This window comes from Onychostruthus taczanowskii, unplaced genomic scaffold (genome assembly GCF_017590055.1).
Source record: "Onychostruthus taczanowskii isolate IOZ18803 unplaced genomic scaffold, ASM1759005v1 scaffold197, whole genome shotgun sequence".
In the NCBI taxonomy this organism is placed as follows: domain Eukaryota; kingdom Metazoa; phylum Chordata; class Aves; order Passeriformes; family Passeridae; genus Onychostruthus; species Onychostruthus taczanowskii.
The window spans coordinates 43,030-68,551 of record NW_024499206.1 but is presented as its reverse complement, the minus strand read 5'-3'; the positions used below and the strand labels follow the sequence as shown (position 1 = coordinate 68,551).

Sequence of the window (25,522 nt, the reverse complement as noted above, 5' to 3'; positions counted from 1 at the left end):
GGGAAAACCGAGGAGGGAAAAAAAAAAAAAAAAAAAAAAAAAAAAAAAAAAAAAAAAACAGGCCTGAGGGCAAAAAAAAAAAAATTCAAAAAATTATAAAAAAATCAACAAAACACAAATAAACCAAATAAACAAAAATACAACCCCGGCAGCAAAGGCGAGGCGCGGAGGAAGAGGAGGAAAAAGCGGATTTTTGGGCGGGCCAGCAGGTGAGGAGGGCTGGAGGCGAAGGTGAGAGCAGAGGGCATCGAGATGCAAAAACCTCGGGCGGCACCGACCCCCCCGAGGCGCCTCCTGTGCCCCCCCGAGGGACAGCGCCAGCCCCAAACTTGGCCTCGCGTCCCCTGCCAGGGCGGGCTGCCCTCGGAGGAGGCTTTTTCACCGATTTCCCCCCATTTTTTTCCGCCGTTTCCACCCCCGGTTCCCAGGCGGGCCTGGGAGTTCGGGTGGGAAATCCTCTTTAAAACCGGGATTAAAAGTGCGAGAGTTGAGGCAGCCGCGCTTTGCTCCCCGCCAACGCTCGCAAACAGATTTTTTTGATTTTTTTTTGGGTTTTTTTTTGGGTTTGTTGTTAAATCAGAGAATATTTGAGGACTTACTTTGAGCACTGCAGTCCGTGGGCCCTCTGCCCTGAGACCGGGACCCGCAAAAACATTGTTTTCACCCTGCAATTGCAACGTTTATCTCTCATCTGGAAAAGCGCTCACCCAGCGCTGCCCCCGACGAGGCAAAGCCAGCAGTTAAAGTGTCACTTAACATTCTGGAGAATGTGAAATATATTGTACATTGTCAACTCCCCAAAACCATAAAACTTAACTTTATGGACCTCACGTGACTTTTGAGAGCCAGTGAGGGGTATCTGGCTGAGCTCCGGGCGATTTTTACGATCTAACTTGGAGATAAAAACCCCCTATCCATTTGACATCTAAATGTCATACCCACTTTTGGGGTAGTTTGCTATTGGTAAAAAAAAAAAAAAAAAAAAAAAAAATTTAAAAGGGGGAAAAAAAAAAAAAATTACCAAGGGGAAGGCGAGCAAATGGTTTGGGATCTGACAGCCCACTTCACATCCCTCTCAAAATCACTTAAGAAGTACCTAAACAGTGGCAGAGATTAAAGTTTGGTAAGTTCCGAGCTCAACTTTCCTTGCTGCGGGCCGAGCGAGCCCGAGCGGCGGCTCGGGCGTCGCGCTAAGCTCGACTCGAGCGCCTTTAGACCGAGCTTTTCTGGCTCCTCGCGGCTTCCCCGGGCAGCCCAGGGCAGATTTCGGTGCCACGGCGCGTGATTTCCATGTTAAACCAGGGATTAAGAGGTAAAAAAAAAACCCCAGGAGCAGCAGCGCAAAGCTCGGCTTTAGGCTGAGATGTGTGGTTGATAATCCCGGTCTAACAAAACCTCGGCTCTGCGATCCTCGGCGCGGCTTTGGCGTTGGAAATTGGATTTTTTTGGGGTTTTTTTTTCGGGCCGAGCATCCCCGAAAGGCTCGGGAAGGAGGGGGAAAAGCGCTGGGAGCGGAGCTGGGGGGGCTCGGAGCAGGAAAATCCGAGCAGTTCTGGGGGGGCCGGGCGGTTTTGGGGGGCACGCTTCGCCTTGGAACCCCGCGCGGCGCCGGGATTTGGGGATTCGGCTGGATCTGATGGGATTTTGGACGGATTTTGGGGCACTTTGGGGCGTTTCTGACGCCCGGGAGGGGCTGAGGAGCCGCCGGGCACCCGAATTTCCGAGGGGGGCAAGAAGGCGACTGGGAGCCTTTGTGAGTCGGGGGGAAAAAAACGTTTATTTGACTTCGAGTAAAGCTACAAACAAATACAAAAAGCTTCTCGGCCAAGAACTACCCGGCTGCTAGACATGACAGATGCCATTTTTACACAGAACACCGCATTCACTCTGCCCACTACGACCCGGCTATTACTCACGGCAGAAATATTTCTAATATTTACAAACAGCAGAGAGCTCCAGCGTGGCTCTCCGCTTTTATACATCGGTTTTTTTTAAATTTTTTTTTCGAGTTATTAATTATTATTAGCAATTTTTTAATAGTGAAGTTCACCCACGTCTAAGAGTACGCCTTGGAATTAGGCTGGGATTAGAAATCCCGGCCTGGAGTTTGGACTAAAACACAGACTGGACAATTTTTAAGACAGAAAGATACAATACATCGGTCTTTTTTTTTTTTTTTTTCCTTTCTTTTTTTCCTATTTTTTTACATTTTTGTCGGTTTTTAAAGACTTTTTTTTTTTTTTCCTGCGGCTGCAACGCAGGAACCCCCCGATTTTCGCTTGGGCAGAGCAAAACTCACCCAAGAGCAGGAAACTCGGAACAAAAAGGGGCGGGAAAAAAAATATTAAAAAAAAAAAAAAAAAAAAAGAAGAAAACCCAACAAATAAACCAACAAATTCTGGATTTATAAATAAGTTATAACATTCAAAGGGCTCACAGAACACATGCTAGCTTTCCAGAAAGCACCAAGAGAGCACGGACACAGACATTCAGAAGAACAACGAGAGCAGGAGGAGCATCGGGAAATAAAATTTAATTTTTTTTTTTGTTTTTAACAAACAAAACAAAACAAAAAAGGCTTCCAAAAAGACAGCACGCCACGAGCACCCCCAGGAGCTGCTTTTGGGAGAAATCAGCCCCACGGCGAGCAGAAGGTGCCAGTCCTCCCAAACCACAGCTCCGCTGCTTTATTTATTTCATTATTCGCTCGGGGGGGGTTTTGTTGCCTTTTTGTTTATTTTTTTTTTTATATTTTTTTCCTCCTCCTCCTCTTCTTCCTCTTCACCTCGTCCTCATTTTTTTTTTATTTTTAATTTTTTTTCTCCCCCCCGCTCGTGGTTTCAGGGCTGGAAGGCGCTGCCCGCCGAGGCCAGGCTCATGCTTTTCAGTTTGTTATCCTTCTTCCACTTCATCCTCCGGTTCTGGAACCAGATTTTGATCTGGCGCTCGGAGAGGCAGAGCGCGTGGGCGATCTCTATTCTCCTCCTGCGGGTGAGATATCTATTGAAGTGGAATTCCTTTTCCAACTCCAGGGTCTGGTAGCGAGTGTACGCTGTCCTCGCCCTCTTCCCGTCTGGTCCTGTCATGTCTGGGTAACACGGACAACAGCGGCGTTTGCGTTTGCTCTTTCTGCTCCCATTCCAGCTATTTTTCACCTATTTTTATTTTTATATTTTAAGCCTATTTTTTTCACGGCTTTTTTAAAAAGAAATTTTAATTTTTAAACAGCGGAAAGCCGCCAATTGCCCCCAAATAGCAGCACCCCCCCTTTCTCTCTGTCGTTTTTCGCCCACCCCCCCTGGCACGCGTGTGAAACCCCCCACCCTCGGCCCCGCCAGCCGCGGCGTTCCCCACTCCGTGTCCATAATTTCAGCTGGGAATCGAGCTCTGGGGAGCTCTGCCTTTTTCTTTCCGCCGCCCGGCTGCTCCAGCAAGGTCCGGAGCCGCTCTTTTCTCCGCCAGAAAAGCGGGAATTGGGGGCACGGAGGGAGCTGGGGGCACGGAGGGAGCTGGGGGGGGGCAGCTCCCCCTGCCCGGGGGTTTGTCAAGGGCAGATCGTCAGGAATAAACCCAGGGAAAAAAACAATAATCAGGGCAGGACGGTGCCCCATCTGCGCCTCGAGCGCCGTTTTAATGGACAATCCTTCCCTTTCCACCCCACCCCGAGGAACACCCCCCCGGCCTCAATTTTTTAAATCGCCTTCTCCCACCACCCGCGCGGGGCTGAGGGCTTGGAAAAAAAGCGCCGGTTTGGCGGCGAGGGGAGCGAAAGGAAAATAAAATCGCCCCCCAAAAACGCGCACACACACACGGGCGAGAGCAGACCCCCCCCCCACCCCTTTGCAGGCGCCAGGGGCAGCTTTAGAGCGAGAAATACAAAAGCAATAAATAGCTGCGATTCTGATCAAAGCGCCTCCGCGGAATAAAGGCAAGGAGAGAGGGGGGAAAAACAAGGGAGAGATGCTGGAGGTGGGGGGGGAGGAAAAAAAAAAAAAAAAGAGGAGAAAGGGGGGGAAAAAGAGAAAGAAACAGCGGAGAAAAAGAGCGAGGTGGAAAAGGGAGGGGGGGGGGAATCTGTGCGGCAAAAAAATAAACAAGCACAACGACGGAAAAAAAGAAGGAGCTGTACCATGGCTAATGTGAAGTTTCCTCATCCAAGGGAATATCTGAGGTGCCTGCCCTTCTGTCGCTGCCGTGGAGGTCGCGATGGGCTCTGCCTGCGCTCGGGGGATGCTGCTGCTTATTGCAGTGCCCTCGTCGGCTCCCGAGGACGCGCTGGTCTCGTCTAGTTCTGTGAAATTTGTGTTGGTGGTGCCGGCGGCAGGAGCCGGCTCGGAGGGGGACGGGGCGGGTTTGCCTCCGTGGCTCTCGCTGTTGGAGCAGGGCAGGGAGTCGGGAGAAGATAAGGAGCAGCTGGACGCCTGTCTAAACCTGCTCTCCTGGGCTGGAGAAGGGAAACCGCGGGAGCTCTCGCCCACAGCCCCAAAGTGACTGGAGGAGGCCGAGCGGTTGATGCTAAGGTCCATCCCATTGTAGTTGTAGCCATAAGAGCTGGAATGCATGGTGCTTGGATCTCTGTAAGAACCGTTCATGGAACTGCCGGCCCCATAATTTAGTAACTGATAGTCGGGGCCATTTGGGTAGCGCCCTGAGAACGAGTTTACAAAGTAAGAGCTCATTTGGGTTATTTTGGAGGGCTTGATTTGTGGCTCGTGGTCGTTATAACCCCGCGCTTGACGATTTATGATGTATTAATGAATTATAGCGATGCACTGTACTTCGTTTTTGCTATGTACGCGGCCAAATATGGGGGGGGGGAGGGTGGGGGGCGCGTTTTGGGCGTCACGTGCTTTTGTTGACCAGTCGTAAATTCTCGCTGATGACCTCAAGAGGTAATTCATGCTCTATGGTTACAAATAATGACGCCGAGCCGCTCTAGGCCCGAAGTCGCCCCCCAAATCCGCGGCCGCCATCGCCCCCCGCCTGGGCGGAGCGCGCCACCTGCCGGCCGCGCCGCCGCGCCGCACCCTCGGCGACCCCCGCTTCCCTCCCCCCCAAAAAAAATCCAAAAAAAAATCAGAAAAACCCCCTTGACCCCCACACTGTTAAAAAAAAATAGGAAAAATTTAAAAAAAAAGAAAGCAACAAGTGGGGAGGGAGGAGAGGGCGCGGCGCCTCCTGCGGGTCTCGGCGCCCCCCGGGCTCCGGGGTGGGGTGGGGGGCTTCTGGAGGAGTTCTCGGGTTTTGTGGCGCTGGAGAAGTTTGGGATGAGGTTTTGGGTGGCTGCGAGGCCTCTGTGCGTGTCCGCAGTTTTGGAAGGGGTGACCAGGAGCTGCGGGTGGTTTTTTGGGGTGGTTTCTCGGCGGAAAAGTCGAGGTTTTCTTCAGCCACCAGCTCGCGTCTCGGTTCTGGATTGGGGAAAAAAAAAAAACTGGGGGAAAAAAGGATGGGGGAAAGGAAAAAGAGGCGAAATGCGGCCGGTGGGGATGGCTGGTAACGTTGGTTTTTGGGATGTTCCTGCTCCCGAGCGTTTCCAGGTCCTTTTTGAGCCTTGAGCTGCGTGGGTTTCCCTTCCCGTTCGCTGACCTGCCAGGAACATCGGGGAGCAAAAGCGCTCGGAAATTGGGGAGAACGCTGGGAAAACGCCGGCCTTTTGAGGCATCACTCTCCTTTTTTTCCTCTCCTTCTTCTCTTTTCTCTGTCTCTTTCCTTTTCTCTGTCTTTCGTATTTTTTTTAAATTTTTTTTCCTTTTTTTTCCCCCTCCTTCCGAGGCACTTCAGGAATTTCGCGTGCTCGCCTGCAACTCGTTGGGAATTACGCGCCATATTGAAAGTGACATATAATTATAATAATTACGGGCAATGAAAAGCGTGGCAATAATAGTAAATGTCCTACAGCTGTGAGGCTTCTGCATGAATTGATTTTAAAAGTGGCTGGCATTAAAAGCGGCTCGTGGCGCTGGGGGGGGACGCGCTCCCACCCGGGGCTTTCTGGTGGCCACGAGCTGCTCCCTGCTCGCCTTTTCCCCCCCCCGCGCACATTCCCGAGCCGGCCCTAAATCCCCCAGCTGATAAAAAAAAAAAAAAAATAAAAACCCAACAAAAAACCTCTAATCTCATTCCATTCCCACCAAACGCAAAGTTGGAGATTTCGCAAGAAAATTCCTCGCCGAGGAGCACAAAACCTTCCCCGTCCCATCGCCAGCCGAGCCACGGAGCCGCTGGAGAGAGAAAAAATAAAATTCCGCCCTTCCCAAACAGCTGAATTCAGAATTTTCCCACTTTTCCCCCCTCCAAGTTTAAATAGAAGTTCATTCCTGGCGCTGGGAATTATTTTCCGGGGTAAATTCCCTGGAAATCTGGGAAATTTTTCAATTTTTTTCCTTTTTTTTTTTTTTTTTTTTGCGCCACATTTCTCTTTGATTTGGGGGCACGGAGCGAGGGAGCAGATGTTTGAAAGATGCTGGGCAAATGTTAGGTAGCTTTGGTGGATAAATGAGGGCGTATTTTTGCCCGTTTCCTTGATTTATTACGGAGATGGGACGGCGTTTCGTCATAACTCTTTGTACTGTAACAATAAAAAAAAAAAAAAAAGGAAAAAAAAAAAGAGAGAGCGGTGCTGAAGGCAGAAATGTCAGCCAGGAAACTCCTGGGGAAAGGGCTTCCAATGCAGAGCAGAGCCAAAAAAATGGGGGAAAATCGGATTTTTCTGTGCCCCGAAATTGCCGTGCCCCGGAGCTGCGTGTCCTGGGGGGTCCGGGGGCGTCGTCACCCCCAGGGCAACGAAAATCTCCTTTTCACCCCCCCGGAAAAGGGAAAAATCCTCTAAAAATAATGACAGGGGAGGGGAGTGAGGGTGAGATCGAAGACTTGGCTTTTATTAGAGAATTCCATGTTCATAGCTAAGACAAACTCCAAACACAACACGTACAAAAATTAATAAAATAGAACTTTCTGTCCTTGTTCTTCTCCTTTTTTTTTTAATTTTTTCTTATTTTTTTCCCCGCAGCTTTGTAGGTAGTACTCGTTCTATCAGTAGATTTTTTCCTTTTTAAAATTAAAAAAAATAAAAAGGCAAAAAAAAAAAGAACCCCAAACAAAAACAAACACCCCAAAACTAATTACAAAGAACCCCAGGGTTTGATTAATTTACCAAAGGAGTAAAAAAAAAATTAAAAAAAAAAAGAAAATTAAAAACCCAACTTATGTCAACCGTGCATGAAACATTTTTACAAAATTAGGACAAGAAACACCCCAAATGACAAATATTGCAGCACTTCCATTAAATACAAGAGTTAGCAGATTACTAACAGTGACACCAAGGGTAGAAACACGGCTAGGAGTCCTTTTTTTTTTAATTTTTTTTCCTTTTTTCCCCCTTTTCCTTTCTTTCCCTCCTTCTCTCTCTCCATCTCTTCGCTTTTTCATTAGAATTATTATTATTTAATTTCGTGTACGGGTAGGGGAGCAGAGCGGGAGGGAAAGGGAAGCGTGGGAAGGGCAAAAAACCAGAATTCAAAACTCGACTAAAAGACGATTTTTGTGTGGTTTTTTGCTCGTTTTTGGACAAAACCACCGGGAATTCGAGTCCGGGGCGTTGGCGGCCCAAACTTTGTGGCGGCGGCCGCTGCTGCAGGGGCTTGTCCCCCCCAGGAGCGGCGTGTCCCCCCCGGCAGCCCGCTCCCCTCCTCTCACACTCCCTCCCTCCCTCCCCAAAGCCCGACTTTTCACGGCCTTTTGCGCCTTTTAGGTGACTTTGCAATGGTGGTTGTTGCTTTTACTCTCTGGTTTTTTGTTGTTGGTGTTGGTTTTTTTTGTTGTTGGTTTTTTTTTGTTGTTGTCATTGGGTTTTTTTTAGTTGTTGGGTTTTTTGTTGTTGGTTTTTTTTTGTTGTTGTCGTTGGGTTTTGTTGTTGTTGGTTTTTTTGTTGTTGTTGTTGGTTTGTTGTTGTGGTTTTTTGTTGGTGCCGTTGGGTTGTTTTTAGTTGTTGGGTTTTTTGTTGTTGGTGTTGGTTTTTTTTGTTGTTGTCGTTGGGTTTTGTTGTTGTTGGTTTTTTTGTTGTTGTTGTTGGTTTGTTGTTGTGGTTTTTTGTTGTTGCCGTTGGGTTGTTTTTAGTTGTTGGGTTTTTTTTTGTAGTTGGTATTTTTATTGTTGGTTTTTTTGTTGTTGTTGTTGGGGTTTTTTGTTGTTGCCGTTGGGTTTTATTGGTGGTGGTGGGTTTTTTTATTGTTGTTGTAGGGGTTTTTTTTAGTTGTTGGGGGTTTTTGTTGTTGTTGTTGGTTTTTTTGTTGTTGCCGTTGGGTTTTGTTGGTGGTGTTGGTTTTTTTTGTTGTTGTTGTCGGGTTTTTTTTAGTTGTTGGGTTGTGGTGGTGGTGGTGGTTTTTTTGTTGTTGTTGGGTTTATTTAAGTTGTTGGGGTTTTTTTGTTGTTGCCGTTGGGTTTTGTTGGTGGTGGTGGTTTTTTTTTGTTGTTGTTGTTGGGTTTATTTAAGTTGTTGGGTTTTTTTTGGGTTTTTTTTTGTTGTTGTTGTTGTTGTCGTCGGGTTTTTTTTAGTTGTTGGGTTTTGGTGGTGGTGGTGTTTTTTTTGTTGTTATTGTTGGTTTTTTTGTTGTTGTCGTCGGGTTTTTTTTAGTTGTTGGGTTTTGGTGGTGGTGGTTTTTTTTGTTGTTGTTGTTGTTTTTTTTTGTTATTGTCGTCGGTTTTTTTGTTGCTTTTCTGGCGGGATCACTCGGCCGCCTTCTCCTCCTCCTCCTCGGCGCTGAGCTGCGAGGAGCTGAGCAGTTTGTTCTCCTTCTTCCACTTCATGCGGCGGTTCTGGAACCAGATCTTGATCTGGCGCTCGCTCAGGCACAGCGAGTGCGCGATCTCGATGCGGCGCCGCCGGGTCAGGTAGCGGTTGAAGTGGAATTCCTTCTCCAGCTCCAGGGTCTGGTAGCGGGTGTAGGTCTGCCGGCCCCGCCGGCCGCTGGGCCCGAAGGAAGAACCTGCGGGAGCGGCCGAGAGGGAAAATCAGCGGGAGGAAATAGGGGGAAATATTAAAAAATAGGGGGAAATGTTAAAAATAGGGGGGAAATAGGGGGAAATGTTAAAAAGTAGGGGGAAATGTTAAAAAATAGGGGGAAATGTTAAAAAGTAAGGGGGAAATAGGAGGAAATGTTAAAAAAATAGGGGGAAATGTTAAAAAATAGGGGAAATATTAAAAAATAGGTGGGAATATTAAAAAATAGGGGGGAATAGGGGAAAGTATTAAAAAATAGGGAGGAAATTGGGGGAAATATTAAAAAATAGGGGGAAATGTTAAAAATAGGGGGGAAATAGGGGGAAATGTTAAAAAATAGGGGAAATATAAAAGAATAGGGGGGAAATAGGGGGAAATGTTAAAAAATAGGGGAAATATAAAAGAATAGGGGGGAAATAGGGGGAAATATTAAAAAGTAGGGGGGAAATAGGGGGAAATGAAAAATAGGGGGGAATAGGGGAAATATTAAAAATTAGGGGGGAAATAGGGGGAAATAGAGGAAGTAGTAGGGGGGAAATAGGGGGAAATATTAAAAAATAGGGGGAAATATTAAAAAGTAGGGGGGAAATAGGGGAAAATATCAAAAAATAGGGGGGAATAGGGGAAAATATTAAAAATTAGGGGGAAATAGGGGGAAATAGAGGAAGTAGAAGAAAAGAGGGGGAATAGAAGAAAAGAGGGGGGAAAATAGGGGGGAATAAGGGGAAATAGAAGATAATAGGGGGAGATGGGGGAAATAGAGGGAAATTGAAGAAAATAAAGAGGAAATAGAGGAAAACAGGGAAAAATGGGGGGAAATAGAAGAAAATGGGGGGAATTAGGGGGAAATAAGGGGGAATAGAAGAAAGTAGATGGAAATAGGAGGAAACAGGGAAAACTAGGGGGAAATAGAAGGGAAAAGGGGAAACAGGGGGGAAATGAGGGGAAGTAGAGGGGAAATAGGGGGAAATAAGGTTAAAGAGGGGAAATAGAGGGGTAATAAGAGGAAATAAAGGGGAATAAGGGGGAATAGAAGAAAGGAGATGGAAATAGGAGGAAACAGGGAAAACTAGGGGGAAATAGAAGGGAAAAGGGGAAGCAGGGGGGAAATGAGGGGAAGTAGAGGGGAAATAGGGGGAAATAAGGTTAAAGAGGGGAAAGAGAGGGGAAATAGGGGGAAATAAGGTTAAAGAGGGGAAAGAGAGGGGAAATAGGGGGAAATAAGGTTAAAGAGGGGAAAGAGAGGGGAAATAGGGGGAAATAAGGTTAAAGAGGGGAAAGAGAGGGGAATAAGAGGAAATAAGGGGAAACAGAGGGGAAATGAGAGGAAATAACAGAGGGGAAATAAGGGGAAACAGAGTGGAAATGAGAGGAAATAAAGGGGAAACAGAGGGGAAATAAGGGGAAATAGGGGAGGGGCGAAGGGGGATCAGCGAGGTGGATTTTTGGGACGGTGCGGAGGGGGCCGCGCCTTCCCAGAGCTCCGCGCAGCTCCGGCCGGGCAGGGGGGGTTAAAGCCAAGGCCCGATCCATCTTATTCCGGGATGAGGGGTCGCAAGGTGTGCTCGGCCCCCTCCCCGCGCTCCGGCCCGCCGGCAAAGCCCTGATAGATCGGGGCATTTAAGCAATAATGAAGTGGATCGATCTGCCCAAAGTCCGCATTAAAGAGGACACGGCGCTTGATGTCCCCCGCGCTAATGGACATCAATTTGGAACTTAAAAGGCAACAAATGCGTCTGAACGCGGGGAAGGAGAGCGGGGAGGATTTTATTGCTCTTCACCCCCCCACACACACTTATCTGGGGTTTTTTTTTTTTTTTTGGTTATTGTTGCGATTCTGATTGAGGAAACAGCACTTAAAGAAGTCATACATCACCGCGGGAGGGGGGAGAAAACCAGGAAAATCCTCCCCAGGCTGACTTTTCATTAGGTGCGAGCGGCATTAAAAATGCAACCGTCCGCCTTCAAATATTTAAACACTTTTTATATCATTTAATTCCGGCTCGAGGAGAGAGAGAGAGAGAGGGAGGGGGGAGCTGGTGGGGGCGCGGGTCGGGGCTCTGTGTGTGTAAAGTCATCCAGATCTGGCTCAGAAAAGATATCTCCCTGTGCGTGTGGGGCAGAGACAGAGACAAATCGCTGTAGCTGAGTGACACGCGAAGAGGAATGTAGCAAAAAAAAAAAAAAAAAAAAAAAAAGGGAAAAAGAAAAAAAAAAAAAAAAAAAAAAAAAAAAAAAAAAAGGAAAAAAAGGGGGAGGGAGTGGGGGCAGAAATTCCGAAGTTTTGGGGTTGAAGCGTTTCTAGCTCGGGGTGGAAATCGGGAAGTTTTGCTGCGTGTTTGGAGCCTCTCACAAGTTCCCCCGCTGGAAGTTTGGGCTCTAAAAGTGAACCTTCCTCCTGCCGCTCCCCTCCTCGCTCTCTCTCTCTCTCCCTGGCGGTAACAAATAAGAAAAAGGGAGGGGGAGGAAGAAGAGGGAGGGAGGAGATTGATGCATTTATTTCTGTAAAAAAAAACCAATAAACTCACTATTGCAAGAGTTCATCCGCTGCATCCAGGGGTAAACCGGCGCGGAACACTTTTGCTCCTCGCTCTCTCCGAAGGCGCTTTTGCCCTGCGCGCAGTCCGCCTTGCGCGGCTCGGCGCCGAAGGAGGGCACCTCGTCCAGGCTGGGAGGGGCGCACGCAGGCTCCTTGTCCCTGAAAAAGCCGCCGGGCCCATAGTCACAGGCGGAGCCGCCGCGGCCGCCGAACGCTGCTGTGCTCTGCTGGTAGTAAGGAGAGGAGGAGTAGCCCTTGTCCTGCGCGGCCGCGTAGGTGCCGGGGTAGTGCCTCAGAGGATCCGCGTAGCCCGAGGGGTACAGCGGGAGCTGTCCCAGGAAGGGCTCCTGCCCCGCCGCCAGGCTCACCGGGAAGGTCGAGTTGACAAAATAAGAACTCATCGGAAAGGAGAGAGAGAGAGAGAAAGATTCCCCCTTTTTTTTTTTTTTTTAAATCCTCGTGTGTGTGTGTGTGTGCGCGCGTGTGCCGTCCTTTTTAAGCCCGGGCTTTATGATTTGTTGTGTTTTATAGTCCAAGTGGTTTAGCTATTAGTGGTATATCGGAGATTGGGTTTTAGCTGAAGGGAGATGGCGCGGTGCCAGCGAGGGACACAAGGAAATACAACCATCTGATCGCGGGCTGACCAATAGCAGGCGCCTGAGGTTGCAAAACAGCACCCATGAGGAGCCGAGATTGCACCAGGGACCCCCAAGAACAAACCGTCCCCCCCCTTCTTCCCTCCCTTTTAAACAGCAGAAAGGCACCCCCTTAACCAAATGTATAATATCTGCCGAAAGGAGCCTTCTCCCGGCGCGCTGCGAGCTTCACAAATAAATAAACGTGCGGTCCCCCCCGCTCTCCTCCTCCTCCTCCTCGCCCTCCCCTCTTCCTCTCCCTCCCCCGGAGCGCCCAGTCCGCGAGGATGGCGCGGCGAGAGCCGAAATCTTTATATTTGCGCCCAAAAAAAAATGCGTGCGGATCCCCGAAAGAACAGCGTGGAGAGGGGAAAAAGAGAGAAAAAAAAAAAAAAAAAACAACAAAAAAGTTAATTACTCGCCTTGGCCAAACTTTAACCCCTCGCGTTTGCGACTCGTCCCGAAATGCGCGGAGTTGCGGGGAACGGGACGGGGAAAGGGGCAGCGAAATGAAGTTAAAAAAGTTGTTTTTGAGCCAAGTTTGCGAAGAGGAGCCCCCGCGGCGGGGGCGGCTGAGCTGGGTCCGCTCCGGGAGGAGAAATCGCTTTGGACAGCTAATTACCGCCAATTAGCGCTGCGCGCTCCGCGCTCTGCCTCCGCCGCGTCTCCGCGCTTTTTCCGGGGCCGCCAAAGCTCCGCGTTTGGGGGCGCGGACGGAAAATGGAAATATTTCCTCGGGGCCGCGGCCAAAGCTCCGCGTTTGGGGGCGCGGACGGAAAATGGAAATATTTCCTCGGGGCCGCGGCCAAAGCTCCGCGTTTGGGGGCGCGGACGGAAAATGGAAATATTTCCTCGGGGCCGCGGCCAAAGCTCCGCGTTTGGGGGCGCGGACGGAAAATGGAAATATTTCCTCGGGGCCGCGGCCAAAGCTCCGCGTTTGGGGGCGCGGACGGAAAATGGAAATATTTCCTCGGGGCCGCGGCCAAAGCTCCGCGCTCCTCCCGCGGCCCGGCCCGCGCTGTGCCCTCTCGCGATTTTTGTCAATGCCAGACATTTCTGGCCAAAGAGGAGCCCCGGCTGAGGGGAAAAGCGGATTTTACCGATCGCTCCCGTGCCGGGGCGCCGGGGGGGTTCAGGAGCGCGGCGCTGCCGCTCCGAGCGCGCCCGGAGGTGCGCAAAGTCCGCGCCCCCTCCTCGAGGCCGTCCGCAGGGCAAAACAGCGATTTTTTGTCATTTTAAAGCCCGCAAAAGGCAACGCGGGAGACCCTCTGAAAGCTCCGCTTTGCTCTGGGGTTTAAATCTTTTTTTGGGTTTTTTTTTTTTTTTTTTTTTGTTGTTTTTTTTTTTTTTTTTTTTTGGTTTTCTTCCTTGGCCCCCCCCCCCCCCCCCCCCCCCCCCCCCCCGAGATCCTCGCTGGCTCAAGGTGGGGTTGAAGCTCCTCTGGCCGCTTTTTTTCCTTTTTTTTTTTTGCTTTTTCAAGGGGGAAAATCAGTCACAGCAGCGGAGAGAGACCCCGGCCAAAAAAAAAAAAAAAAAAACCAACCAAAAACAACCAAACCGAAAATAAAAAAAATTAAAAAAGTATTTAAGAGAAAAAAAGGAAAAGGAAAAAGAAAAATAATAAATGATAAAGGAAAAAAAAGAGAAAAAGGAAAATAAAAAGAAAATAGGAAATTGAAAAGAAAAAAGAAAAGAAAAAGAAAAAATGAAAAGGAAAAGAAAAGAGAAAAAAGGAAAAGAAAATCCACCTAAACGAAGCCCAGCGCCGTCCCCCCGATCAGCCGCCTTTTATCCCGGGCTTGTTTCCTGTCCGAATTTGTAACCATCTGTCTGTCGGGGCTGAAATACCTCGAAATCTGCGAATTGTGCGCGCCGCAAATCTAGAATTACACATCTTCCGCGGGGCCGCCGGCGGCCGGAGAGGCTCCGAAAATCGGGATCTTATTACGACTAATTGATTTGGAAGCTCGTGTTTGGGGCGGCCGGGCCAAGGTTGTTCCGCGCCTGCCAGGAACATCCCGCGCCGCGGCGCGGAGCTCAGAATTCAAGGAAATAACAGGCAGGGGAAGTGGTTTTCCAGCCGCCGCCCCCCTCCCCGGGCCGATATCTCCGATATTTGTCCTTGCAGAGTTTCCCCTTTGTGTGTGGAAGGAGCCCGAAGGGGCCAGGGTTGAAATATAAAAATAAAAATGGGGGGGAATTAAAAAACAAAACAAAACAAAAATCAGAAAGAGGTTGAGAGGGAGAGATGAGTAGAGGGGGGGAAAAGGAGAGAAAACGGGGATTTTTTTTTTTAAGCTGGGATGAGAGGTTTTGCTGTTGGTGCGTTGGATGGGTTACGCAATTTTTGTGGGTCTGCAAAAAAAAACAAAAAAACAAAAAAAACCCCTGAGATTATCAGGAGCGAGCAGCCCCGCATGCAAATTTTTTTGGGCAGAGAAATGGGAAGTCCTGCTAGCCCAGCTCGTGAGGAACAGCAATCCGCCGGAAAAATAAAAAAAAAAAATGTTCGCCTGCCAGGAACATCCCGCGCCGCGGCGCGGAGCTCAGAATTCAAGGAAATAACAGGCAGGGGAAGTGGTTTTCCAGCCGCCGCCCCCCTCCCCGGGCCGATATCTCCGATATTTGTCCTTGCAGAGTTTCCCCTTTGTGTGTGGAAGGAGCCCGAAGGGGCCAGGGTTGAAATATAAAAATAAAAATGGGGGGGAATTAAAAAACAAAACAAAACAAAAATCAGAAAGAGGTTGAGAGGGAGAGATGAGTAGAGGGGGGGAAAAGGAGAGAAAACGGGGATTTTTTTTTTTTAAGCTGGGATGAGAGGTTTTGCTGTTGGTGCGTTGGATGGGTTACGCAATTTTTGTGGCTCTGCAAAAAAAAAAAACCAAAAAAAACCCCCTGAGATTATCAGGCGCGAGCAGCCCCGCATGCAAATTTTTTTGGGCAGAGAAATGGGAAGTCCTGCTAGCCCAGCTCGTGAGGAACAGCAATCCGCCGGAAAAATAAAAAAAAAAAATGTTTGTCCCGGTGTTTTTCCGCCTCTCCTCTGCAAATAAATCCCTCGAAATAGTTTGGGAAAGCGTAAAAAAAAATAGGGGAAAAATAAAACATCGCAGGGCCGCAGCTCGCGGCGCCGCTCGTTATGATAATTTGTGGTGGAAAGGGGCTTTTTGTAGAGGGTTTTTCTTGGTTTTAAAAGAAAATAAAACCGCGCTAATTGAAGCCGGCTTGCTAATTGCGCGCCGCTGACATCTCTGGAGATTCAAAAAAAAAAAAAATCTTTCCTCTCACTCGACCCTAGCGACGCTTCCTTGGGGCAGGAAAAGGGACAAACTTGACTCTTAAGGTGGGAAAAAACCAAAAAAAAATTTAAAAAAAAACAGGAAAAGCCCCGAGGGCTGTCCCAGTTTTCATCTTGCCGAGGGTCAGGCCCGCGCTGTAATTGATTCGCCACCTTTGATACATTTAAATTCGAGCAGGGGTCTTAAATCGCACTAAATCTCCCGCGATTGAGCGCAGGGGTGGTTTCCATTCCCAGGGCTCTGAAGAGGGAATCCAAAAAAAATTAAAAAAAAACAGGAAAAGCCCCGAGGGCTGTCCCAGTTTTCATCTTGCCGAGGGTCAGGCCCGCGCTGTAATTGATTCGCCACCTTTGATACATTTAAATTCGAGCAGGGGTCTTAAATCGCACTAAATCTCCCGCGATTGAGCGCTCGGCGCAGGGGTGGTTTCCATTCCCAGGGCTCTGAAGAGGGAATTTTCAATTTAAACCGCCTCGAGTCCCGAGCCGATCTGGATTTGGACAATTTGGACAATTTCTGTTGCCTTTGGACGCCTCCAGCTCGGGCGGGAGGGAGCAAGGAGGGCTCAGGCTCAGCCCTGGGGTTAAGCCGGGCTTTGGGGGCGCGGGGGGGGCTCGGTTTAATCAGGTTTTGGCCTCATCTCCTCAAAATTAATCAGATTTTGGCCTCATTTCCTCAAAAAAAACCCAAAATCCAGGCCGGGCTCTGCAGAGGTGCAAGAGAGCGGGGAGGGGGCTCGGCTTTAATCAGATTTTGGCCTAATTTCCACCAAAAAAAAACCAAAATCCAGGCCGGGCTCTGCAGAGGAGCGATAAAGCGGGGAGGGGCTCAGTTTTAATCAGGTTTTGGCCTCATTTCCTCAAAAATCCCAAATTCCAGGCTCGAGGTCTGCAGAGGTGCAATAAAGTGGGGAGGGGGCTCGGCTTTAATCAGATTTTGGCCTCTTTTCCACCAAAAAAACCCCAAAATCCAGGCCGGGCTCTGCAGAGGTGCAATAGAGCGGGGAGGGGGCTCGGCTTTAATCAGATTTTGGCCTAATTTTCCACCAAAAAACCCAAATTCCAGGCTCGAGGTCTGGAAATGTGCTCTGCAGAGGATCCATAAAGTGGGGAGGGGGCTCGGCTTTGATCAGATTTTGGCCTCATTTCCACCAAAAAACCCCAAATTCCAGGCTCGAGGTCTGCAGAGGAGCAATAAAGTGGGGAGGGGGCTCAGTTTTAGTCAGATTTTTGCCTCATTTCCTCAAAAAAACCCCCCAAAACCCAAAAAAACCCTCCAAATTCCAGGTGCGAGGTCTGCAGAGGAGGAGCGATAAAGTGGGGAGGGGGCTCGGCTTTAATCAGATTTTGGTCTCATCTTTGAAAAAAAGAAAACCAAAAAAACCCCAAAATTCCAGACCCGAGGTCTGCAGAGGGGGAGCAATAAAACGGGGAGGGGCTCGGCTTTAATCAGATTTTGGCCTCATCTTTGAAAAAAAGAAAACCAAAAAAACCCCAAAATCCCAGCCCCGAGGTCTGCAGAGGGGGAGCAATAAACCGGGGAGGGGCTCGGCTTTAATCAGATTTTGGCCTCATATTTAAAAAAAAACCTAAACAAACAAAAAAAGAGACTGGGGGTCTGCAAAGGAAGGGCGATAAAGCGGGGAGGGGGCTCGGCTTTAACCAGATTTTTGCCTCAAGTAAAAAAGGAGAGATAAAGCGGAGAGGGGTCTCATCTTTAATCAGCTTTTGGCCTCATTTCCTCCCCAAAAACCCCAAATTCCAGACTCGAGGTCTGCAAAGGAGCAGCAACAAAATGGGGAGGGGGCTCGGCTTTAATCAGATTTTGGCCTCATATTTAAAAAAAAAACCTAAACAAACAAAAATCCAGACTCGGGGTCTGCAAAGGAAGAGCGATAAAGCGGGGAGGGGGCTCGGCTTTAATCAGATTTTGGCCTCATTTCCTCCAAAAAACCCCAAATTCCAGACTCGAGGTCTGGAAATGTGCTCTGCAGAGGAGCAATAAAATGGGGAGGGGGCTCGGCTTTAATCAGATTTTGCCTCATGTAAAGAAGGAGAGATAAAACGAGGAGGGGGCTCATCTTTAACCAGATTATGGTCCCATTTCCTCCCCAAAAAACCCCAAAATGCAGGCCGGGCTCTGCAGAGGAGCAATAAAGTGGGGAGGGGGCTTATCTTTAACCAGATTTTGGTTTCATTTCCTCCCCAAAAACCCCAAATTCCAGACTCGAGGTCTGCAGAGGAGCAATAAAATGGGGAGGGGGCTCGGCTTTAATCAGACTTTGCCTCATGTATAGAAGGAGTGATAAAACGAGGAGGGGGCTCATCTTTAATCAGCTTTTGGCCTCATTTCCTCCCCAAAAACCCCAAATTCCAGACCCGAGGTCTGCAGAGGAGCAGCAATAAAATGAGGAGGGGGCTCATCTTTAACCAGATTTTGGCCTCATTTCCCCCAAAAACCCCCAGATTCCAGGCCGGGCTCTGCAGAGGAGCAATAAAGTGGGGAGGGGGCTCATCTTTAACCAGATTTTGGCCTCATTTCCTCCAAAAACCCCCAAAATGCAGGCCGGGCAGCGCAGAGGAGCAATACAGCGGGGAGGGGGCTTATCTTTAACCAGATTTTGGCCCCATTTCCCCCAAAAACCCCCAAATTCCAGGCCGGGCAGCGCAGAGGAGCAGTCCCCGATTTCCGCGCTCCTGTCCCCTCCTGCCATCGCTCAAACGTCGGGAAATAAATAAAGATAAAGACAAGAATTCGTGGCACGGACAAGTTCTGCCGGCCTTTTTTGTACTTATTTATTTAATTTTTTTTAATTTTTTTTTTTGTCGCGTGGTTTTCCTGGCCAGCAGCCCCGGCAGAGCCGAGGGATGAGGGGATTAAAACAACACCCAAATATTTGGGCAGGCCGGCAGAACAGAGCGCGGCTTGTGCGCGGCTGGAGCCGCTCAGGGCTCGGCGCTGCTGGGAAACTTCCGTGCCCAATAAAAAAAAATAAACTATATTTTAAATATTTTTTTATTTTTTTTAATTTTCCTTTTATTTATTTTTTTTTTCACCAATTCCCGACCCTTCTCAGCGGGGGTTTCCCCACCGAGGGAATTATTGCGGCCATAAAATCGAGCCAAGAGCACGAAAAGAGTTGAAAAAAACCCCTTGTTCTTGGAATTCAGGCGCAAAAAAAAAAAAAACCTTTGGCAGCCACCGAGCCTCCCTGCAACACCCCAAATCCCTCCGGAAAATAAACCCGAGCCCCAGGCTTTAAAACGAGCCCCGAAGGTGTTAAAAAAATAAAAAAAAATATTTAAAAAATCGCCTTTCTCCCAGCGCAAAACCGGCTGGAAGTTAATTCCCAGCAATTCCAGTTTAATTTACCTGACTTCCCGCGCGGCGCGTAATAACCTGCTTAATGCGAGCTTTGAAAAGCAGCGATAATCATCTGCCGCGGTTCATTAAGGAGCGCGGCTAATTATTAACGCCAAAATCAGGAAAAAAGCGGGGGGAGAGAGGGGGGAACCCCAAGCCCCCAGCCCCGAATATTTCCGCGGGAGGGCAGAGGGGGTGAAACGAGGGGGGAGAAGCGCGGGGCGGAATTGCAGCGCGGAAAAATTCATTATTTTCCCTCCTTTTCCTGCTTTTTTTGGGTTTTTTTTGGGTTTTTTTTTTTTTTGTTTTTTTGGGGTTTTTTTTGGAAAGGAGCCTCCGAGCGCGGCACTTTCTAGGGGGGGGGAAAAGCAGAATTATTCCCGACCTGAACAGTTGCCAGGGAACTGCGGGGCAGGAGGAGAAAACGAGAAAACGAGCTCGAGGGAGGGAGGGAGGGAGGGAGAGAGGGAGGGACCTTTTAAAATAACAGGCACGCATTGTCCCCGCAGTAACTTAAAAGTGACCCCTCGTCTGCCCCCGGCCCCCCCCGGCCCCTCCCGGAGTGGCGGGGAAGGAGCCAAAGCTCCCCTGCCTGCAGTTTGTTGTAATTTATTGCGGTTTATTGCGGGTTATTTCCCTTTAGTTCTTCTTATTCCTTTAGTTTTTTATTGTTTTATTTGATTTTTTTTATTTTATTTTATGGTTTTTATTTCGTGCCTTCTTCTTTTCTTTCTTTTAATCTCATTTCATTTTATTTCATTTTATTTCATTTTATTCCATTTTATTCCATCTTGTTCCATTTTATTTCTTTTTTTTTTTATCTTTTATTCCATTTTATTCCATCTTGTTCCATTTTATTTCTTTTTTTTTTCCATCTTATTCCATTTTATTCCATTTTATTTCTTTCTTTTTCCATTTTATTCCATCTTATTCCATCTTATTCCATTTTATTTATTTTTTTTCATCTTATTCCATCTTATTCCATTTTATTCCATCTTATTCCATTTTATTCCATTATAAATCTTTCTTTTTCCATTTTATTCCATCTTATTCCATCTTATTCCATTTTACTTCTTGCTTTTTCCATTTAATTTCATTTTATTTCCATTTTATTTCTATTTTTTCCACCTTTTTTTTTTTTTTTTTTTTTTTTTTTTTTTTTTTTTTTTTTTTTTTTTAAAAAAAAGAGCCCCCCCCCCCGGCGGGGTTTTTTGTGGGTTTCTTTTTTTTCGGGTTTTTTATTTTTTTATTTTTTTTTTTTTTTCTTTTTTTTTTTTTTTTTTCCCCCTTTTTTTTTTTTTTTTTTTTTTTTTTTTTTTTTTTTAATAACGAGCTGCCAAACCCCCCCCCCTGGGTCCCTCCGCGTTCCTCCGCACCCGCGCACCGAGCGCGCCCCGATCCCGGGGGATTTGCCAGCTCACCTTTGCGTTTTTTTCGGGACGGCAAAACCTCCCGATCCCCCCTCGCCAAAAAACACCAAAAAAATCCGAATTTCCAGGCGCAACAAAACCCGCGGGGGCTCCAGGTGGAGGCGAAAGCTGCGCTCCCCCCCGCGGAAAGGCGAGGTGGGGACAGCCCGGGAGGGGTCTCGGGGCTGGGGGAGCCCCCGGGCCCCCCCGGGACCCCCCGGGACCCCCCGGTGTCCGCGGGCCGCCGACGGTAGATGGCAGCAGACGGCGGGGAATGGGCCCCGCCGGGCTTTTAATTCGCTTTTTCCCCAAATGAACCGGCGGGCTGGAGCTGCCAAACCCCCAAACCGCCCCCAAATCACCCCAAAATCACCCCCAAATCCCCTCCCCAACCGCAGCGTTCGGGCCGGCTCCCTTCCCCCGGGAAATGTTAAAAATCCCCCCGAGCCCTCGGGGGTTCCACAAGTGGTTGCCGGCGGAGAATCGGCCTAAAATCGACGTTTCTGCCTCAAATTGTTTTTTTTATTTGGTTTTTTCGTCCCTTGCGCCAACAGAAAAATAAAAAAAAAACACCACAGAGCAAAGATGGGGGAAAGGGAGAGAGGGAGGTTGGACCCGAGCCGGGATTTTTTCAACCCCCTCGGTGATTGATGGAAAATGTAACAGGTTCGGGGAAGAAATCGCTTTTAAAACCGTCCTTCTGTTTATTGCTCGCCATCATTTTCCCCCCTCGCACGCCTCAGATAAATCGTCGCGTCATAAAATGGTTTGTGATTAAATAATGAATCTCCTCTCCCTCCGTCCCGCTCCTTCATTATCTTATTTAACAACCACCTCGGTTCGTACAAATATTTCACAGCCCGCCCTTGAAATAACCAGGAAAATAAAGAAAAAAAAAATCAAATAAATGAGATTAAAGCCGACATCACCTCCGGGTGAAGATTTCCCTGAAAGAACAGCGAGGTTTGGGGCAGGAGGAAACCCCGGCCCCAAAAGCGCCTTAGAGCTGCGGAGCGCAATTAAAATCCGAGGAGCTTGATTGCTTCCCAACGTCAGCTTCATTTGGGAGTTGGGGAGAGAGAGGAAAAAAAAAAATAAAAATCACAATGAGAGCGCTGCGCTCTGCGCTGACTTCATTCTTAATTTTTTTTTTTTTTCCTCTCCTCCTTTTTTTTTCTTCATTCCCCCTCCTTTTTTTGGTTTTTTAGCTTGTTGTTTTTTTTTTTTGGTTGTATTTATGGCAGCGACTTTCAGATTTCCCTCCAGCTCCAGGGAAAAACCCACCCGCGATAGAAACGACCCTGGGGAGCAGCGCGAACCCCAAAACCCCGCGGAAACTCCGCCAAACCACCGCGCTCGCCTCGCCGCGACCAAACCCGCGCCGCGTTCCGCCGGGGGCAGGGAAAAACGACCCCAAAAACGACCCCAAAAACAACAAAACGAAACGCGACCGCCGCCCACGGCGGGCTCGGTGTCCGGGGCAGCGGCTGCGAGCCCTTCCTCGCACGCCCGCCGTCTCCAGGTGACCTCACCCCGCTCCCTCCTCATCCTCCCAGCCCCTTTCCCCCTTTTTCTCCCTATTTCGTATTTATTTTCTTCGGTTTTGCTCCTTTTCTGCCTCGCTTTTTCTTTTCTCGTTCTCTTTTTCTTTTCTCGTTCTCTTTTTCTTTTCTCGTTCTCTTTTTCCTTTTTTTTCCCCTCATTATTTCTTCCTTTCCTCCTCTCGGTTTCTTTCTTTCTTTCTTTCTTTCTTTCTTTCTTTCTTTCTTTCTTTCTTTCTTTCTTTCTTTCTTTCTTTCTTTCTTTCTTTCTTTCTTTCTTTTTCTTTCTTTCTTTCTTTTTCTTTCTTTCTTTCTTTCTTTCTTTCTTTCTTTCTTTCTTTCTTTCTTTCTTTCTTTCTTTCTTTCTTTCTTTCTTTCTTTCTTTCTTTCTTTCTTCCTTTTTTCCACCTTTATTTCTCTCGCATTCCTCTCGATTAATTTCCCCCCTTTTTCTTCCACCTTTATTTCTGTCTTTTCCTCACCTCTAATCTCCGTTTTTTGTTGGTTTTTTTTTTTTTTTTTTTTTTCCGGCTGATGCAGATCCCCAAATCCTTTCGTTCCTCCCTCTTTCAGCACCCCACCCTTTTTCATCTTTCCATCCCCCCCCTCCGCCACCTCCTCCCCGCGCAGGAGGAGACGAGGACGAAACAGGATTAAAAAACCAGCTCGACAAATCCATCTTTCCATTCAAAAAAAAAACACATAAAATCCAGATATTTACATCGGTAACAAATAAACGAAGAGGAAACGCATCCTTCCCTTACCTTTCGCCGTCCTTTTCCGTGGCACGAGTGGGAATTTTGGGCCGGGAGAGGCAAGCTTTGGCTTATCTGTCGGCTGCCAAATATTGTCCCAACCTGAGAGCCGTCCGTCGCCCCTCGGAGCCGCTCGCGTTTTTCTGTCATTTCCCGGGAAAAAGGAGCGACTTCCCCCCGTGCCAAAAGCGCTCCTGGTGCGGAATCCCCTCCGCCCTTCCATTCCCACTGAAATCCCCCAAAAAAAATAATAAAAATAAAATAACAGCGGGGAAAATGAGCGGGGAGAGGGGGGGGATTTAAAAAAAAAATTAAGAAAAAATTTAAAAAAATATTAAAAATAGCGGGGAAAACGGTGGTAATAATTAGGGAAAAAAATTGGAAAAATGGTGTGGAGGTGTTGGAAGCGCGGGAGCGGAGGGGGGAGCCCGGGGGTGCGCGCGGCTCAGGCGGCCCCCCCTCCCCTGCGCCCCGCTTTACCCCGCCGAGCTGCCAGAAAATTCTGGAATGGCTTCGGGTTTTTAATTGATTTCACCCCCACACCCCGACGTGGCTCTGCAGCGAGCGCTGCTGCGGGAAAAAGGGATTTTCCCCTGATTTTCCCTGGATTTTCCCCCTGATTTTCCCTGGATTTTCCCTCTGATTTTCCCTGGATTTCCCTCTCATTATCCCTGGATTTCCCCCCTGATTTTCCCTGGATTTCCCTCTCATTATCCCTGGATTTCCCCCCTGATTTTCCCTGGATTTCCTCTGGATTTTTCCCCTGATTTTCCCTGGATTCCTAGATTTCCTCCCTGATTTTCCCCCTGATTTCCCCCCCGATTTTCCCTGGATTTTTCCCCTCGATTTTCCCTGGATTTCCCTCTCATTTTCCCTGAATTTTCCCCCTGATTTCCCCCTAGATTTCCCTCTCATTTTCCCTGGATTTCCCCCTGATTTCCCCCCTAATTTTCCTGGATTTCCCTCTCATTATCCCTGATTTTACCCCCTGATTTCCCTCGTCATTTTCCTGGATTTCCCTCCCATTTTCCCTGGATTTTCCCCTCCAGACTTTGGAGAATTTGGGGGGAAAAGCGGCCGAGCCGATCCTTTAATAATTACGGGATTTCCCTAATTAGGGCCAGCAGCGAATCTGGGGGCGCGCGGGTCCCTGACGCGGCACCGGATTTTGGGGGGAAAAACCCCAAAAAATAATAAAATAAAAGAAAAAGCTGCTCGAGGATGCGGCGGGGCACGAAATCACCGTGGGGGGGGGGGGGGGGGGGGAAAAAGGAGCGAGGGGAGGAAGAGGAGGAGGAGGATCGTGCGGGGCTGCCACCGCCAACTCCTCCCCGAATTCGGGTTTATTTGTTCCTTATTTTAATTGTTATTTTGATTTTTATTTATTTTTTTTTAAATTCCCTTCCCTCCGCATCTCGTTCAACCCCTCCGAGTAAAATTCCGCGGAGCCTCCGCGCCTTTACGCGCCGCGGAAATAAATTAATTAATTTTTAAAAATGTAAAAAAAGACGGGGAGGGGCAGAGCGAGGCCGAGGCGCAATGCTTAAATTTACCCAACCTTTTCTTTTGCCTTGTTGATTTTTTAATTTTTTTTTTAATCTCCTTCTTCCCCCAGCGTTTAATTGGCCTGGTCTGCCAGGTGATGGTGTCTGTTTATGCTGTATTTGTCTTCCATAGCTTGTCCTTTTGATTACTGAAATACTGATACATAAATGCTGAAATTTCTGTGGCTGCATTTAAAAAGTTGTTCTGACTATCTAATAAAATGGATAAATTGCTTTGATATTCCCATTTTGACAATATGTAATTTTTTTTTCTCCTTCTTCCCCCAGCGTTTAATTGCTTTAATTTATTTTATGCGCTCTTTGATGCCCGGCGTTATTTGGCGCTAATGAAAGAGTTCCAGTCCGCAGTAAAGTAATTGGAGGGCGGAGGGAGAACCTTAAAAAGAAAATAATAAAGAAATAAAATGGCCAAAGGCGCGGGGAATGGAAAAGGCTCCCGGAAAATTGGGTCGGAGGAGAAGATAATTGAAGCGAGGAGCGGGAGATTCTTTGGGGCCGTTCTGGGTTCTTTAAATTCTTTTTTTTTTTTCGCTTTTTCCTTCCTCAGGAATAACCCCAGCGCAAGCACGGAGGGACAGAGCCCAGGCCGCATCTCCAGAGCCCCGAAAATCAATTATTTCCCCGGATATTCGCCCAATCTCCGGGAAAAGCAGCGAGATCTCGGATGGATCGGCTGCGCCAAAGAAAACGAGAGAAATTTGGGTGATAAATCGGGGTAAAAGGATATTTCACCACCTTTATTTCAAAATAATTCCAAAAAATGTGAGGTTTTTTTTGGTTTGTTTTTAATGAGCCGAAGAGGGAGGCACCTAAGGCGCTGTAGGTTGTTGGAGATCTCCTTTTTATTTCGAAGAATAATAATCACAGACCAAGGAAAATAATAATAATAATAATTATTAATAACAAAAAAAGCAACGCGCCGCCATTAAATAATCTGCTACTTTGATATACAACATTTGACGTAGCACAATATTAATTCCTCTGCTTTTTTCTGTCTTTTTTTTTTTTTTTAATTTTTTTTTTTCCCCCCTCTTAGAGGCTCGAACAACGAAGGTAAAAAATATCCACAGACAAAAGAGCACCGCGAGGAGAAAAGAACCACAGAGGTTACGGGGAGGAAGGAGGAATAATAATTCATATTCTGTACAGGACTCTACGCTCTAAATGTGATTTGCATTCAGGCTTTCGGGTCACATTTTCTAAATTAAAGGTGCTAAACACGACCACGTTACTTCATAACCCCCCCCAAAAAAAAAAAACAAAATAACCCAGTACACAGCGAGGTACAAATTACAGCGATTTACAAATGACTGCTGCTAGAGGAAGGCTCACGTAAAAAAAAAAAACACCGGGGCTATCCTGACTCTAAAGCCACATGGAATAGGGAGATATTCTATTGTACAAAAAGGAAAAAAAAA

General features: G+C 47.7%; 3 protein-coding genes and 1 long non-coding RNA gene across 5 annotated transcripts in view; 1 reads left to right on the top strand and 3 right to left on the bottom strand.

The window, feature by feature from the left end:
* The window catches only part of HOXB3 (homeobox B3), an 80,789-nt gene extending 57,765 nt beyond the window's left edge, over positions 1-23,024 (bottom strand). The window contains exons 1-2 of one of the 2 annotated variants that reach the window (XR_005952486.1): positions 22,549-23,024; positions 20,139-21,299 (exon numbers count right to left, since the gene is read on the bottom strand). The gene's annotated coding sequence lies outside the window, so the exon portion shown is untranslated. Of the gene's footprint in view, positions 1-20,138; positions 21,300-22,548 lie in introns of those variants that run through there. The other variant, XM_041402301.1, reaches the window with a different exon arrangement.
* On the top strand, positions 1,004-25,522 carry LOC121334822. Its single transcript, XR_005952488.1, has 3 exons — positions 1,004-1,123; positions 24,652-24,819; positions 25,141-25,522. It is a non-coding gene; the product is annotated as an uncharacterized LOC121334822 (long non-coding RNA).
* Positions 2,183-5,064, bottom strand: HOXB5 (homeobox B5). The gene is made up of 2 exons (XM_041402308.1): positions 4,130-5,064; positions 2,183-3,088 (listed from the first exon to the last, which is right to left on the bottom strand). The coding sequence occupies exons 1-2, from the start codon at positions 4,677-4,679 to the stop codon at positions 2,841-2,843; spliced, it is 798 nt and encodes a 265-aa protein (XP_041258242.1). The 5' UTR covers positions 4,680-5,064; the 3' UTR covers positions 2,183-2,840.
* Positions 8,649-12,586, bottom strand: HOXB6 (homeobox B6). Its single transcript, XM_041402311.1, has 2 exons — positions 11,527-12,586; positions 8,649-8,984 (listed from the first exon to the last, which is right to left on the bottom strand). Exons 1-2 carry the CDS (start codon positions 11,936-11,938, stop codon positions 8,725-8,727), a joined length of 672 nt encoding a protein of 223 aa, XP_041258245.1. The 5' UTR covers positions 11,939-12,586; the 3' UTR covers positions 8,649-8,724.

What these genes read in the sequence shown, in the direction of transcription:
- HOXB6 (XM_041402311.1), bottom strand. Translation starts at nt 11,938, where the DNA reads ATGAGTTCTTATTTTGTCAACTCGACCTTCCCGGTGAGCCTGGCGGCG. An exon ending in GCGGATGAACTCTTGCAATA is followed by an intron (nt 8,985 to 11,526) that starts GTGAGTTTATTG and finishes CCGCTCCCGCAG; the next exon opens with GTTCTTCCTTCGGGCCCAGC.
- HOXB5 (XM_041402308.1), bottom strand. Translation starts at nt 4,679, where the DNA reads ATGAGCTCTTACTTTGTAAACTCGTTCTCAGGGCGCTACCCAAATGGC. An exon ending in GAAACTTCACATTAGCCATG is followed by an intron (nt 3,089 to 4,129) that starts GTACAGCTCCTT and finishes CGTGTTACCCAG; the next exon opens with ACATGACAGGACCAGACGGG.